Source organism: Hirundo rustica, chromosome 10, assembly GCF_015227805.2.
Source record: "Hirundo rustica isolate bHirRus1 chromosome 10, bHirRus1.pri.v3, whole genome shotgun sequence".
NCBI lineage: Eukaryota > Metazoa > Chordata > Aves > Passeriformes > Hirundinidae > Hirundo > Hirundo rustica.
Window position 1 is genome coordinate 16,151,409 of NC_053459.1, and position 15,510 is coordinate 16,166,918.

At 59.3% G+C, this 15,510-nt stretch overlaps 1 protein-coding gene across 1 annotated transcript; it reads left to right on the forward strand.

Moving 5' to 3' along the window:
* The first annotated feature begins 4,185 nt into the window (after positions 1-4,185).
* On the forward strand, positions 4,186-15,429 carry MUC4 (mucin 4, cell surface associated). The gene is made up of 27 exons (XM_040074484.1): positions 4,186-5,191; positions 5,514-5,653; positions 5,858-6,022; positions 6,104-6,259; positions 6,361-6,491; positions 6,724-6,812; positions 7,108-7,284; positions 7,377-7,520; positions 7,612-7,731; positions 7,926-8,128; positions 8,834-8,912; positions 9,111-9,281; positions 9,471-9,572; positions 9,777-10,013; positions 10,399-10,533; positions 10,678-10,856; positions 10,983-11,142; positions 11,222-11,320; positions 11,893-12,075; positions 12,164-12,237; positions 12,540-12,604; positions 12,893-13,092; positions 13,296-13,464; positions 13,544-13,717; positions 14,532-14,569; positions 14,653-14,750; positions 14,974-15,429. Exons 1-27 carry the CDS (start codon positions 4,411-4,413, stop codon positions 15,028-15,030), a joined length of 4,326 nt encoding a protein of 1,441 aa, XP_039930418.1. The 5' UTR covers positions 4,186-4,410; the 3' UTR covers positions 15,031-15,429.
* The last annotated feature ends 81 nt before the right edge of the window (positions 15,430-15,510 follow it).

Sequence of the window (15,510 nt, forward strand, 5' to 3'; positions counted from 1 at the left end):
GGATATTCTGCTCCAGGGCTGGTGGCTCCAGGGGAGAAACCCTGCCATACTCAGTGAGAAAGGGCTGCCTTGGCATGACCATGGGTCCATCCCTGCACATCCTGTGCACCCACAGCTCCCTCAGCTCTGGTTCCCTGGCCCTCCCTGAGTGTGGGGACCGGGAGCTGGTGCTGCTGCGAGCGCGGTCACACATCGCTGCTTGGGACTCTGTGCTTCTGTTTTCCTTTGTGAGGTGCAGCCACCGTGGCAGGGCTGTCAGTGAAGCGAGGAAGGCACAACACCATTGCTGACTTACTTCCCCCTCCCTAAGTGATCCTGGAGCTGGGTGAGACCCTGTGAAGAAGAAAACACCTTTGCTGCAGTGGCCTCGCTGGGTCCGTTCATGCAGCTGGGTCCATCCAGCCTTTGTCCCTGGTGGAAGGTGACCTGCAACCCAGGGCAATGCCTGGCCCTGCCACCTCTGCGGGAACCAACGTCCCCACGCCATCCGGGTTTGTGTGGGCGTTTGCCGCGATGTGCAGATAACGCCTGGGACCGGCAGTGCCCAAGGGCAGGGTCAATACTGGGACCCCAAGGCACCAGTGGTAGCCTGCTCCTTCCTTCTTCCTCCTTGGTGACGGGCCAAGCCCTGCCAGGGGTTATCGGCCATGCAGCCAAGCGTGGAGGGACCTGACAGCAAGCAGGAGGGCGGATGGGGGTGCAGAGCCCCGGACTGACCCACCCCTCGCAGAGATGTTTGGGACCCCTGTCCCCATCTGCCATCCCAGTGCCTTTAGGCCAAGTGACTGCGAACCCCACGGCTTGCTCCGCAGGGCTTGGGGACCCCAGCCGTGGGCTGCCAGCAGCAGGGTCAGCCTGGGAAGGACCTTAAAGCTTCCCATGGCAGAATGGGTGTGGCTCCCAGCATCGGTGGGTCCTCGGAATTGGGACGCTGCCACCTCAGCGCAGGCTGCGAGGACACAGAGACGTCAGTGCCCCAGGCAGGGCACGTGGTGTCCCTGTCCACACCTGGGGGAGTGCTCACCGGTGGAGCCACCCGCTCCGCGCTCCCCTGAGCGAGTGAGAGCTGCAGCCCTGTCGCCTTCCTCCCTGACGCCGAAGAAGCGCCATGGGGTGCCGGGGCCCGTGGCCGCTCTGGAGCTGGGTGCTGTGGGGGTTCTGGGTGCTGCCGGGTAAGTGCCAAGGTCTCTCGCACAGCTGCCGGGCTGGGCTGATCGGCTGGCTGACCCCGTGCGGGTGATGGGCTGCGAACACCCCTCCAGCTGCTACCAGGCTGCGAGCCCGAGAGCCCGGCCGGGCTTTGCCCTGTCTCTGTCCGCGGGTGCCAAAGCTTTGTCACGGTCCCCAGTCGCAGCAGGGGAAGGTGGCGGGAATTGTGGATCAAATGGAGAGACTCACCCTGGGGGAAGGTGCCTGTCCTGTTCTTGGTGTTGGTACTCCCGCAGATGGGAGGAGGGGTGGGGGTGATGGCGACTCCGGGCTGGTTTTTCGCTCATCCCGCCCTCACCCACTTTCTGCACAAGCCGGAGAGGTTAAGGGGCAGCTCCTTGTCCCCACGCTGGACACATCCGAGTCGGGCAGCATCTCCCATGTGGCCGACAGCATCAGCTCCGAGCTGCCTTCAGACCTGGGCATGTGCCAGGGGCTCCCCGCAGCCGCAGCCGCCCGGGCAGAGCTCCCCTCTCCCTCCGGCCCGACCACCGCCTCCGCGGGCAGCCGGAGCTCAGGTAAGGCCGGCGGGCAGCTGGCCGCGGGCAGGTTCCTGCCTGCTGGGGCCGCGGTGGGGCTGATCCAGCTGGAGCTGCCTTGTCTCGCTCCACAGGCATCCTGGTGCCACAGGCAGCAGCGAGAGGGCCGGTCCCAGCTGGAAGTAGTGCTGAGCAGGAGGGGCCTCCCAGCCCGGCAGCTCTCCCCGGGGCTCCAGCAATGCAAGGCAGCCCCCAGGCAGGGTCAGGGGCTGGGGTCGCCTCTCCAGGTGTTGCCAGCCGCCCAACCAGCGTCCCTCCAGCTCCCACCACCACTTGGCACGTGCAGCCTCTGTCCTTCAAGCCAACGGGGCACACAGTGGGTCTTGTCCTGAGTGCTGTCACCGTGGAGCCGATGCCAGTGACAGCAGGGACCACAGAGCCATTGCTCCCCCAGGATCAGCACAGCACAGCGACATCGTCCCCCAGCATAAGCAGGAGCTCTGCTGAGCCACACAGTGCTGCCACGCTCGTGTCCCAGGAGGTCATACTGGGGCTGCATGAGGCCACCTCACCTCTGGCCACAGCTGCCAGCATCTCTCAGGACAGGGCCAGCCCCGTGAAGATGGCAGCAGCCGCAGCCAGTCCCCCCAGCACAGCCGCAGAGGGAGCCAGCGTGGCAGCCCCACCGTCTGCAGACCCCCCAGGTGCATCCTTGGCAAAGGTCACCTTTTCTTCTACCGGCAAGGCTACAGAGCCAGGGACACGGACCTCACCCAGTGCTGACCACAGTGTTGCACAGGACACTCCTGAGCCTCCCTCTCAGCTGCCTCCAGCTCTTTTCCCCCAGCCTGCTGATGATGCTGTGCTGGGCACAGGGGAGACTCTTCCCCCCGGCTGCAGTGCAGCCCCAGGCTCTGCTGGACATGGGCTGCCCGGAGACAATGCTGTCATCCAGCCCCCGGCCACCTCACAAGCTGCAGGCACGCTGGCTGCAGTGATGGATGTTAGAGCTGGAGAGCACATCCCACCTCTTGGAAGCACCAGTGCTGAGCTGGTGTCCATCAGGAATGAGGCCAGCACCAAAGCCACAGCAGGCACTGCCATCCCAGAGACCAAGGACGCACCAGGGGAGCTCAGCGTGAGTCTGTCCCCGCAAGCAGCTCTCAATGACCCTGATGGTCCCTCTCCAAGACCCTTTCCACGCTCCATGGGCTCTCTGCTCCCTCAGTCCCTCTCAACCGGCCTTGGGACCGCCACAGCAGAGGCAGCTGCAGGCAGATCTCCTCCAGCCACTCCCAGCATGGCCATGCCTTTGTCCCCCACAGGCACCAGTGGAGCAAAGCCAGACAGGGCCCCTCGAGCTGCTGCTGCTGCACCACCACTTCCCATCACTGCGTTTGGCCTCGGGACTGTGCCAGCTACCCATCCATCCTCCTTTGTTAGCAACACTCCAGTTAGTGAAGCTGGGATGGGATCAGCATCGCTGGCCGGTGGCAGTGCCACCACAGTGCCGGGGGACACTGAAGCCACCTTGCCTGTGCCTGATGCACAGTCCAGCCACAGCCAGCCAGGTCCTGCTGCAGGCTCCACAACCCCAGGAACTGATGTCACACCCGGATCTGAACTAGCCCCAGTGCTCTGGGCTGGGCCCCGAGTTGTGGAAGTTCCAGGGACAGAGATGCCATCACCCAACACTGCACCAGGCACTGGCAGAGCTGTATCAGATACCTCTGAGGGACCCAGAGCAGTCACGATCCCCATGGCATCACAAGCAGGCGTCCCCCCTCTTCTGGAAGGCAGAGCCAATGCAGGGATGGCTCTGGAGGTGTCCCCATCCAGCATCCCCCAAGAGATGGCAACAGTCATGTCCCCACCATCCCTGGCTGCCCCATTGCAAGCAATGGGGGCTTCAGGTGACCCTCAGCCCTATGGCAGCACCACAGGGCGAGCAATGGGGGTAGGGTTCCTGGAGGTGAGCACGGAGGAGAACCCAGGTGCCAGTGCAGTGGGGCCAGCTCCCAGCCATGTGATTGTCACTGCCAGGCCATCACCAGAGCCACCTGCCACTGGGGACAAGCCCACAGCTGGAATCACCTCACTGGCTGTTGGCGACACAAATGTGCAGGAGGCTTCAGCTGCATCCAGGACAGGTGCCACAGGTACCACTGCCCATATGGACACCACCCACTCTGAGAGTGCCACCGAGGGTGCAACACCTTCAGCCACCACCAGCAACACCCATGTCCCGGACTCCAACGCCACTGGCACAAGCCTGGCCACCATGCTGGCCACCACACCGTCCACCAGCACATTCCCCAGCAACGCTAACCTGCCAACCAGTTCGACAGCCTGGGAGGCTTTTGTGACCAGTGTCACCACAGCCGTGCCACCTGCCACAGCACCGGCCACCAGCACCAGCAGTGCCCCATCCCTTGCTGTAACACACAGCGAGACAAGCGGAGGTGGGCAGCCTGTCCCATCCCCAGCAGCACGTACCTCCTTGGTGGAGACAACTCTTGGATCCTGGGGCATCCTCGGTCCCAGCACTGCTGTTGCAGCATCTGGTTCTCCTCTCCCCAGCCTGCACAGTCCAACAGAGGAGGCAACAACAGCTCCCTTGTCCCTGCTGGGTGTTGGTGCAGCTGGGGTGACTGCAGCTGGACCGACTCCCACCGAGCCAGCAACAGGCACCACTTCTCCTATACCCATCAGCTACCATGACATGGGACAAGCGGTGAGCACGTCACCTCCTGCCTTCCAGACACCTCCAGGGACACCTGCCTGGAAGGAGAAAACAGCCATCAGCACTGGCAGCACCACTGCCACCACTGCAGGGAATACCATGGCCAGCACCACAGGCAGCATCACGGCCATCACTGCAGAGAGCGCCACTGCCACCACTGCCACCACTGCCACCACTGCTGGGAACACCACTGCCACCACTGCTGGGAACATCACTGCCACCACTGCTACAACTGCCACCACTGCTGGGAACACCACTGCCACCACTGAAGGAAACACCACTGCCACCACTGCAGGGAACATCACTGCCACCACTGCTACAACTGCCACCACTGCTGGGCACACCACTGCCACCACTGAAGGAAACACCACTGCCACCACTGCAGGGAACACCACTGCAGGGAACACCATTGCAGAGAACATCACTACCACCACTGCCACCACTGCAGGCGGCACCACTGCCACCATTGCAGGGAATATCACTGCCACCACTGCAGGCAGCACCAAAGCCATCACTGCAGGAGGCACCACAGCTATTGCATCCACAGCCTCAGTGAGCCCAGCCAAGGAGGTGGGAATTCTGCCAGCCCCAGGCACCACGGCACCAGTGAGACCACCAGCCACCACCGGCCCTGCCACCACCCTGTCTCATGCCTTTGGGACACAGAGAGCGCCATCCACCGAACTGAGCACATCTGCCCACACCACCACTGAGCACAGAACTCCTGCACCTGAGCCCAAACCCACCCATGAGCTTATCAGTAAGTAGATTTTTTTTTTTTCTTTTCCCCAAAAACAAGAGTTGAAAGGGGGTTTCAGCCAGTCAAGCACTGGGGTAGATGAGGGTACGGCTGGTCCAGGGTATCTCATCTGCCTTGCACACTGGGCTGCCTGATTCATGGGAAAAGGCAAAATAAGACATTTGAGAGGATCCCAAAAGTGGGTTGAAAATTGGGTTGCAATCCGTCAGAGCACAGGCACAGCATCCTGGCAGCAAGCAGGTTGGTTTGTTCTGGCTGCAGGATAGATAAAGCAGACATTAATGATTTTACACCTTTTTCATTGATCTCCTGCCCACGGCAGAGCCAGCGACCTCACTCTACCCCTTTGGCGTGGAAGGAGGGGACCAAGAGTATGTCCAGAGGACGGTGGATTTTAACTCACCCCTGTTCAAGCCAGAAATTGGATTTCCTTTTGGGAAGTCACTGCGAGATGCTCTCTATGTGAGTGCCCCCCTTGGTGAGCACATAATGGATGTGCTGCCTTTTTGGTTAAAAAAAAAACCAAAACCCACAAACATGGAAATGGAGCAGAAACCAAAATTCATCTGAATATCTTTTTTTTTAACATTTAAAATGGCTGGTTTCTGCTCACCCATGGAGGCTAAAAGCTATCCCAGTCAGCAAATAACAAGTTCTTTTGGTTAGTTTACAGATAACGGACAGATCATTTTTCCGCCCACGGATAACTACGTCCCATCCAACCCCAACCCCCCTCCCCGGGGCTTCACTGGCCGGGAGAGCTTGCCAATGGTGGCTGCCTTTTGGGATGATGCTGACTTTTCCAAGGGTGTTGGCACCACCTGGTACCAGGTGAGGGCCACCAGAGGTGTTCTTCTGGGAGAATCCAGTTCCCAGCTCACTCATTTAATTCTCTCTCTTGCCATCTGGCAGGAGTACTCTACACTCAGCTCTACCCAAGACTCCGTTGTCCAAGACGTGGAAGCAAAGATTGAGAAATACCTGAAAATCCCCTATGTAGCAAAATGGACCTTGAAGGTGACGTGGGAGAAAGCTCCAGCATACCCAGCCCGGAGGGATGACACTCAGGTGACAGAGTGGACTCTTGATGGCTGTTTCAGTCTCACTGCCTCAGTCTGCGCTGCAGGGAGAGCAGGGGAGTGCTAAGGGGGTGCCGTGGGTTTCTCCAGACGAGCACCTACCAGGCAGTGCTCACCACCGATGGGATCCGCTCCTTCGCCCTGCTGCTCTACCAGGACAGGGGGATGCGCTGGGACTACACCAAGCTGGCTGCAGCCAACGTGCTGATGGGCTTCACCAGGTGCTGCACGCGTGTCACCGGGTTTTGGGACACCAGAGATTTGTTCCAGCACTGTGTTGAGACTGTCAGAGGCATTACCCCCAGGAGAGCCCAGCTTCCACTCCTGGAGCAGCCCTGCCCCGTTTAAACCCTTTCTGCTGCAAACTGCGGCAGTTCTCACCCCAGCTGCTCTGTGGGGAGAGGAGTAGGGTTGTGTTGGAAGGATGACCTCAAACCTCCTCTCTCCACACAGCGGCAATGGCTATGCCCAAAACAACAAGCTGACTCAGAAGCCGCCAGCTGTCAAGTACCGACCGGACCAGCACAGCAGCACCGGCTCTGGTATGGCACCGGGGGGGTCTTTGGGGCGGGTGGGCATGGCAGGAGCTGTGTGCTCTGTGCCAGGAGCATGTCCCCAGCACCCGTCCCTGGGAGGGCAGCGAAGCCACTGGGCGAGAGCTGGCCGCCAATAGCAGACTGTGGGTGTCCCATGTCCTCCTGTGGACAGCCCCGCTGGCTCTAGAGGGAGCCTGGAGACCTCCTGTGAGGTCAGTGGCCAGGGACAGCTGTCCCACGGGATCCCTGGGCACAAGGCAGACCCCGGCTGAGCGGTGCCGTTCTCTGGTTGCCCCCCCAGACGTGCGCGGGCTGTGGATTTACAGACTGGACAGTCGCTCCCGGGTGAATTACAGGCTGCAGTGCCTGGCGTGGCTGGACACGGAGCCAGCGCCGGCCACCTGGAACAGCCAGCTGCCACCATGCCCCTGCTCCCGGCCCCAGGCAGAGCTGGATCCCCGCTACCACTGGAGCAGAGGTGCCAAGGACAGCCCCCCAGGACCAGCTGCAGGGTGCGGGGATGGTCTCCCCCTGCTCTGGGGGCGGCCGTGATCCCCCCCACTCTTTCAGGCCCAGCGGACACGTCCGTGAGGATGCTGCGCACTGCGTCCCCCAGCCCGGCTGGAGCTGGGGTACGATGTCTGTACCAAGGTGGGAGCTTGCTCGAAGGCTGGCAGGAGAGAGCATGGAGCCCCCCCTTCCACGCTGCCGCTGGTAAGTGGTAACTGGCGTTCCCTAAAATACCCCAAGCATCAAGCACAGGCAGAGAGAGGGTCCTGACACGCCCCATCACATTCCTCCACAGACAGGGAGCTGGAAGCATTCAGCTGGTGCTGCCGGCGTGTGGGGAAGCCCCTGTTCTGTGCCAGGTTTGCTGAGAAGAGACCGAGGGTTGGCTGTGAAGGATACGTGCCACCCACCCCCGGTGAGTGCCCAGGCTCTGCCTGTGCTGTGCCAGGCTGTGCACGGACCCCACGCATTGGCCACACTTTGCAATGTGCCGGTGGGGACTGCTGAGCCACCACTGAGCAGCTCTGGGGATGCTCTCCTCCCTGAAATGACACCAGCGTTTGCTCTTCTTCCTCTGCCCAAAACGTCTCCATCTCCTTTGGACCGCAGCTGGTGCCTTCGGGGACCCTCACATCACCACCCTGGATGGACTCACCTACACCTTCAATGGGCTCGGGGACTTTGTCCTGCTGCTGGCCAGTGATGCCCGGTCCAGCTTCGTTTTGCAGGGGCGCACGGCACAGACTGGCACGGCCCAGGCCACCAACTTTGTGGCCTTTGCTGCCCGATACATCTCCAACACCACCACAACAGTGAGTAAGAGTGCCCTGGGTGTGAGTTTGAGCCTCTAATGGGAGAGACCTCTCTGGCAAGTTGGGCATCACCTCTGCATCACCTACAAGTGGGTGGGACCCAAGAGGTTCTCCTGCTCTTCTTTTCCTGCCACCTCCCAGCACTTCAGCATGTATTCTTAGTGGTGGGATGGATTAATATTCACCAGGCACAGGTCTAACATCTCCTGCAAACAGGCCAGCAAGGGCTGGAGATCCTGGAGGAACATGTTCTGGGCTCACTTTTTCATTGCACGTTCTTTGTCCTGACACTTTAGCACAAGTCACTACTGCTCCTGACTTTGCAGAATTGCTCTCCATACCCATTAACTTCATTAAGCAGAATGTCCTGGTGTCACCAGGAACAGGCATGGAATAGCATGAGGAGGGAGCTCAGAGCTGGGAGCCCTCCAGCACAGCTCTCCATGCTGTCAAGGTCAGCTGAGCAGTGGTGGTGGCCTGGGTGTGGCCCTTGCCAGCGGTGACAGGCAGCTGGCTGTCCTCTGTGCAAACATCAAAGCTGCTGTATTGTGTGTCTGCCGAGATGAAGAACACACCAACACAGGCTCCAGGGCTGAGCCTCTCATCCTGGGCTGGAGGACAGAGTTAGCAATTGTCCCCAGCATGGAGAGACAGCAAGAAGGGACAAACAGAGGGGCTGATGGGGACATTCACCTCAATTTTCAGGTTGAGTGGACCTTGGGGAGCCAGGATGACATCCAAGTCCTCCTGAACAATGAAACCATCCCATTTTCCTTTTCCCAAGGTGAGCAGGATCTGCTGTTAAATGCTAAATGTATGTGGGGGGGACAGAGACATCCTGAGACCCATTAAATGTCTCACCTGCACCTGTCTCTGATTTGGGTCGGGTGGATGGGGAGCACTCCCCTCCAGGAATCCATGGTTGTCATTTCAGATCCCAGCCTTGCATGGACTTTTCCTCTGAGCTGTCCTTCTCTTGCAGACCTGGGTGATGAGGTCTACTACAGCCCTGGTGTCCTGCTAGTCAACGCCTCCTCTGTCACGGCTGTCTTTGAGGGGACCATCGCTGTCTCTGTCTCGGCCACCTCTGGGATCCTCAGCGTGGTCTGCAGCCTGCCCGACTCGTACTGCAACAGCACCAGGGGCCTCCTGGGTGAGGGCTTCTGGCACCGCCGCAGAGCCGGGGTGCAAATTCTCTTCCCACTCTAAATTAGATGGGAAAACTGGGGAATCGTGCTTGTGAGGACAGGGACACCTGGGTATAAACTAAACACTGGCCAGCACCAGAGGGGAGGTCAACCCTGGCATGGGGGATTCCAGCACTCTGGTGATGCTCCACCAGGTGTGTGGGACCATGACCCTGCAGATGACTTCCAGATGCCAAATGGTACCAGCATCTCTGTGAACAGCAGTGAGGAGGAGATCTACAGCTATGGGATGACCTGTAAGTCCAGGCTTAGGATCCCCCTTGACGATCCTCTCCTTCCTGCACCTTCTGGCCATGCTTTGGCTTGAGATATTTAAACATTTGCCTGAGCAAAAGCAAGGCCAAGGGAAGGTGTTTGGTGTCCTCACCGCTTTGTGAAAAGGAACTCTAAAATACAACAAGCCTTAAAATGGCCGGTACCCATGGTGTGCTCTCTTGCAGGGGCTGTTGGGGAGCACCGCCTGTTCACTCAGCCTCTGGACTCACAGGCACTGAACTTCACACCCTTCTTCTTGTCTCGGCTGCGGCAGGAGAATGAAAGCCAGTACCAGCTGGCAGCCTTGCAGTGTCACAGCAGCAAGGAGTGCATCTACGATTCGCTGAGCACAGGGAACTTGGCCCTGGGCCTGGCCACCCAGAGCCTTGCAGCCAACTTTCAGCAGAGGAAGACAGCACTCAGTAAGTGGAGTACATCCTCACCTCTGAGAGGGCTTGGATGTAGCTGGGCAGTGCCCTTCTCCTTCCCTGTTCTCTCTTGCTTCATATGAGACAGAAAAGAAGTCACCAAGGTCTTTGATTTGCACTGCCCAGCGGGCTTGTCTCCAGTCCTGGGGGATGCCACCAGCAGGACAGTTGCCACCAAGGTTTTGGAATTGTATTTCCTGGAACTGCATTTCTGGCTATGCTCCTAACCTGGGAGGTGCCACCATGCTGTGTAACATAAGGGCCTTGTTGGTGGGCAGCCGTGGCAGCATCTGCCCGGGGTCCCATCCTCACCAGGAGGGACTCACAGCCAAGGAGTGACAAGGCCACATGTGTGAGAGCTGGGCTGCTCTCTCCTCAGATGCCTTCCCTCCCGTCATCACCGGTGACGCATCAATCACAGCCTTCGGGACAGAGAGGGTCAGAAGGCAGTACCACGCCTTGGGAGTGGGTGCACGCTTCACTCCCCATCTCTCACCAGAGCTCAACATATCGGGTAAGGAAGGAGAGATGGAGGGAATGGGATGGGATGGGATGGGATGGGATGGGATGGGATGGGATGGGATGGGATGGGATGGGATGGGATGGGATGGGATTCGATTCTTCTGCCACCTCTAACTGCCACCTCTCCTCCCGGCAGAGAATGGCACCCTGATATGGGAGCCCCGTGGGATAGCCCCATTCACCATCAACCTGGAGGCTGTTGGGTCCAACAACATCTCTGCGCTCCTCCAGCTCCGCTTCACCCTTTGCAGATGCAGCAGGAGCCAGGAGTGTGACTACAGCAACACTGTCACTCTCAGGGAGTCTTCCTTGCAGGTAGCATGCCAGAAAGCTCCTCTGGCGACACACTGTGCCTGTCCCCATGCCAGCTGTGCTGGCTGTCTTCTGTGTCCACCTATCCTCCTCACCTTCCCTAAGCCAGTGTCACTGTCCCCTTCCCAGCTGGCAGCCTGCAGATGCGAGAGCGGCTACTCAGGTGCCTTCTGCCAGGACCCTCCGGACCCCTGCTCCCAGGGATGCTTCCCTGGAGTGGGATGTGACTCTTTCAGTGGCTGTGGCCCCTGCCCAGCAGGCCTGACAGGGGATGGACAGCACTGCTCAGGTGACAGGGGCTCACACCACGGCCACCGGGACCCCAGCCAAGGTGTTTGTGCCGGTGCCATGGTGCATTGTCCCAGCAGATATCGATGAGTGTGCCCAGGGGACGGAGTGCCCGGGGAACAGCACCTGCACCAACACAGTGGGCAGCTACGTCTGCTCCTGCCTGGCCAGTGAGCAGGGTGAGTATGGGGTCCCTGGCAGGCATGGTCCTCATCCTCATCACCCCTGGGCTCTGTGGAAGAGAATTCCTGAGGCACCCAGGCTGGCTGGAGAGGAGAGAAGGGGGAGCTAGCTGAGCTCTGTGCCCAAGCCCTTGCTGTCATTAGCAGAAGGGACCAGAGCCCAGCCACTGCTCGTGTTCCCAGGCTGTCGATCTCACTAAACCGCTGGGAAGGGAAAATTTTCCCATGCAATTTTTCTCCTTGAGAAAAAAAATTCTCATCCCAGCAAAGTTCAAATGTACATGCGGAGGTTGGGGGCTAAATCAAGCCCTGTTTTCAGATTGCTTTGGTGGGGTTGTGTTGATGGCTTTTGCCCTTTTTCTAATGCTGGGATTTAAGAAGGGCAAATGGCTCCAGCTGGAAGGAGGGGGAGTGGCGCTTTTCCGTGAATTTATACTAAAACCTCTAACACATAAAAGAAAAACAAAACTTGGAAGAAAGGCCTTATGGAGCAGCTGAGCGTGGCTCAGAGAGCTGGGGCTCTGCCCTGCAGCCAGGCCCATGCCTCTGCCGTGCTCTCCATTGCACAGGTGAGAGCCCAGGCTGTGGCTCAGCTTGCAGCCACCACTCCTGCCCTGAGGGCTACTGCAGCAATGGGGGACGCTGCCACCTTCACCCCATCACCTGTGCCCCCACCTGCACCTGCCCCCCGGCTTTCACTGACCGGCGCTGCCTGGTGGCAGGGGGGGATTTTCAGCCTCTGCCCAGCACAGGTGGGTACCCGTGCCCAGTGTGGGGTGAAACCCAGCCCCACGCACCCTTGTCCAGAACAGAGCCACCACTGTGGCTTTCCCCCAGCAGGTCTCCCTCGGAGAAGCATCCAGATGAGGATCAAGACACTGCGAAACACCACTGTTGAGGAAGTCAACAGCACTGTATGTCATCGGAGGGGGTGGGCTCAGAGCAGGGGACACACTGGGCAGCACGGCAGCTGGGGGTGCCCATGCCTCTCTATGCCCTCCCATGGGATCTCAGGGATCCACAAGCCCAGAGGGAAGAAGCACCAGTTGCATGATGATGGCTGCAGCCCTGGCCCTGTGCCAAATCCCCAGCAAACCAACCAAAGGCCAGAGCAGCCCTTGGGGCTTGGCCACAATGCCTGCATCGTTCTTCAACCTTTCCCCGTGCTGGCGTCATTCTGCCTTCCTCTAATGCCTTCCTGCTCTCCCTGCTGCAGGTCTCGGCCATCCTGGATTCCCTGGAGGTAAAGGCTTTCCAGAGCAACACCAACATCACCCAGACGTGAGTCAGATGTGAAGCAGCCCATGACCATTCCAAGGATCTGGTGGGGCAGGGCTGAGTGTGGGGCCAGAGTGTTTGGTGCACAAAGGGAATTTTCCCCCAGCTCAGAGTCTGTTTTTCCAGCCCTGATGCTGGTAAACCCTCGGAGACACAAGCCAGTTGGCACCTTCCCCTCCTGCCTCATCCCTTCTTTACCATGGCCCAAGTGGGAATACTGAGGCAAGGCAAGGCTCGGTCGCTCTGGGAGGCAGCAGCAGCTCCGCCAGCAGCCGTCTCTTCTCCCTGCAGGACAGACAGCGATGGCTTCACCTTCGTGGTGGTGTCCGAGTTTGCCTACGACAGCCGTGGCACCGTCATCCGCTTCCTGAACGAGGAGCTGCCCACAGCCATCACCGGTGCCTTCAATGGGCGGCGGGGGCGGCGAGAGGCGGGCACGGGGCTCCTCTTCCAGCGCCTGCACCAGGACAACATCACTGACCTGGTGAAGCGTGAGTGGTCCTGGCGCTGAGCTGGGGAGTGTGAGAGGAGTACCTCCCTGTCCCCATTGCCCCGTGACCCTGCGTGCCCCAGGGATGGGTTCACACCCGTGGGGGAGGTGTTCACACCCAGGCATAGATCCAGCTTGGGGAGGCTTGGGGAAGCATCGAGGGATGTTGCTGCAAGGCTGGACCCGTGTGCATTCCCTCCCCAGTGACGGTGGATGAGCTGAGGGACTATTTCCCCTGCTCTCTCTACGGCTACAAAGGCTACCAGCTCCGCTACACGGGAACCATCGGCTTCGTCTGCATCTCCCCTTGCAAGACGGGCTACTGCCAGCACGGTGGCCAGTGCCAGCACCTGCCCGAGGGGCCCACGTGCAGGTAGCAGCAGCCCCGGGTGAACAAAACCACCCCGCACAGCTGCTTCTCCCTCGGCATCACGGCTCCTCCCCATCCACAGCTGCCTGCCCTTCTCCATCTACGCCCCGGCCGGAGCCCAGTGCGAGTGGCTGGCCATCAGCCTGGCTGCCTTCCTCGGCATCCTGCTGGGAGCCCTGGCTCTGCTCTGCCTGCTCTTTGCCACCGCCTGCCTGGCCCTGCACCTCTGCCGCCAGCGCCGCCGCCAGCGCCGGGGGTGAGCATGGGCTGCACCTGCGCAGGGGTGGGTGCTGGGCATGTGGCAGCTCGGGTGTCAGAGAGAGAAACTGATCAAAAACCCACATTTGAAAGATCCACCACTGGTAGAACTCTGGTTTGGGCAGGGGAACCCTGTTGGGTGAACTTCTAATGTCTTCCAGCTCTTTTTCCAGACATCTGCTGCTCAGGGGTGCGGTAGCATCAGTGGGTTGAATGTTAGCTTTCCTTTCCCCCCATGGTAGGGAGTGTTTGCATCTCTTCCTCATCCCACCCAATATTTGGTTACAGATGGGCTTTCTAGTTAATTTTAATTTGCATACTACCTAAATTATTTCCACTGCAATTCACATGGGTCTGGAAAGAGCTGGTCTGAGGTGAGGAAAAGCGGTTTAAGAATTGGACCTTGCTTTTCTGCAGAGCAGTGAGTTAACAGAAAAATGCAAAGTGCGAGGCTGGGGTGGAAGAACCAGCACTTCCTTCCCCCCTGCCCTGCCCTTGGTCCTGTGGTGGCATCCACACTCAGCAGATCTGCCAAGCCCCTGGCTCTGGTCGGAGCTGTGTCCTGCCCCTGCTCCCAGCGCCCTGCCAGCCCTGGAGCCAGGGATATCTGGGAAGTTCCTCTGTTCATTTGCACTTGTGGGAAGGCAAGAAGTTGTGTGTGCACAAGGGGGCTTTTCCTCTGCTTACAGCCCCATCTCACCCCTACAGTCAGTCACTGCTCCCCTTTGCCATCTGAGCCAGACGCCAGCATCAGGCAGGGGCTCTCCCATCCTCTGCTGACAGGTTCTCCCTGTTCTGTTCCCCTCTCTCAGGGCCAAGGAGACCTTGTGGAGGACACGGCCCTTCTCCTGTGAGTACGTGCCTGTAAAACTCCCCCCACTAAGGCTCTGCTTCATCCCAGCCCTCAAGTTCTGCTCATCTTCCCTGCTCCAGCTTTAACAATGGCAGGAGAACAAGCAGAGCCCACCATCTCCCACTCCCTGGAAAGGCATTGGAAACTGCAGCTCCAGGACATCGACCCCTCCGTCCAGGTCTGCCCTGGGGTGACTGTTTCCATGGGGTGTTGAGGTGGGGAACTTTGGGCTGGGCTCTGAGTCCTGGCCCTGAGGTGCCTCAGAGGTGCTCAGGAGCTGTGCCTCATCCTGAAGCATCCCTGGTACCGTGGCCAGCACTGGGATCCGCGCCCTTGTCTGAGCTCGTCGCAAAGCGCAGAGCCAATGCCACGTTGACACGTGGCCTGTTCCTCCTTTACAGATAAGAATCCAGAGACCCCACGTTATGCCTCCAAGCCAGTCCCCCCAGCAGCCCTAACCTGCCCCGGTCCTTTTCTGGCACCTCCAGGCTCACGGAGGAGCCAGACACCGCTGCCTGCTCTGCCGCTTGCTCTCAAGGTCTCCAGCAGCAGCAGCCCATGGAAGCAGGAGACAGGCAGCTGCCTTTTGGCTTCTGGGAGGATTCACTCTGGAGGAGGTGCTTTTTTTGAACGTGTGTTTATGTTGGGTGACCAAAGCAGGAGGATTTCACCTTCCCCTGAGGACCTGCAGAGACACCTGGGATCAGCTTTGAATGTGTCTGCACCAGAGCATGTGCTACTGCAATATGACCAGACCCTGCAGAGCCCCTGAGAGCAGGGTCAGGTGGGCCGATGCAGTGATTGTAATCCCTTAGGACCCAAATAGAATAAAACAAAAATGCTGCCTTGCTGTTAAATTGTCTGCACCTCAAGGGTCCCTACGCCAGCCCTGCCTCGCTGTCATTGAGCCCTCAAGTCCCTGCTTCCTGCTGCTCCCA

Coding starts and splice junctions, on each gene's coding strand:
- MUC4 (XM_040074484.1), top strand. CDS start 4,411: ATGGGACAAGCGGTGAGCACGTCACCTCCTGCCTTCCAGACACCTCCA. Junction 10,014..10,398: donor GCAGAGGAAGACAGCACTCA/GTAAGTGGAGTA, acceptor CTCTCTCCTCAG/ATGCCTTCCCTCCCGTCATC. Junction 12,238..12,539: donor TTGAGGAAGTCAACAGCACT/GTATGTCATCGG, acceptor TCCCTGCTGCAG/GTCTCGGCCATCCTGGATTC.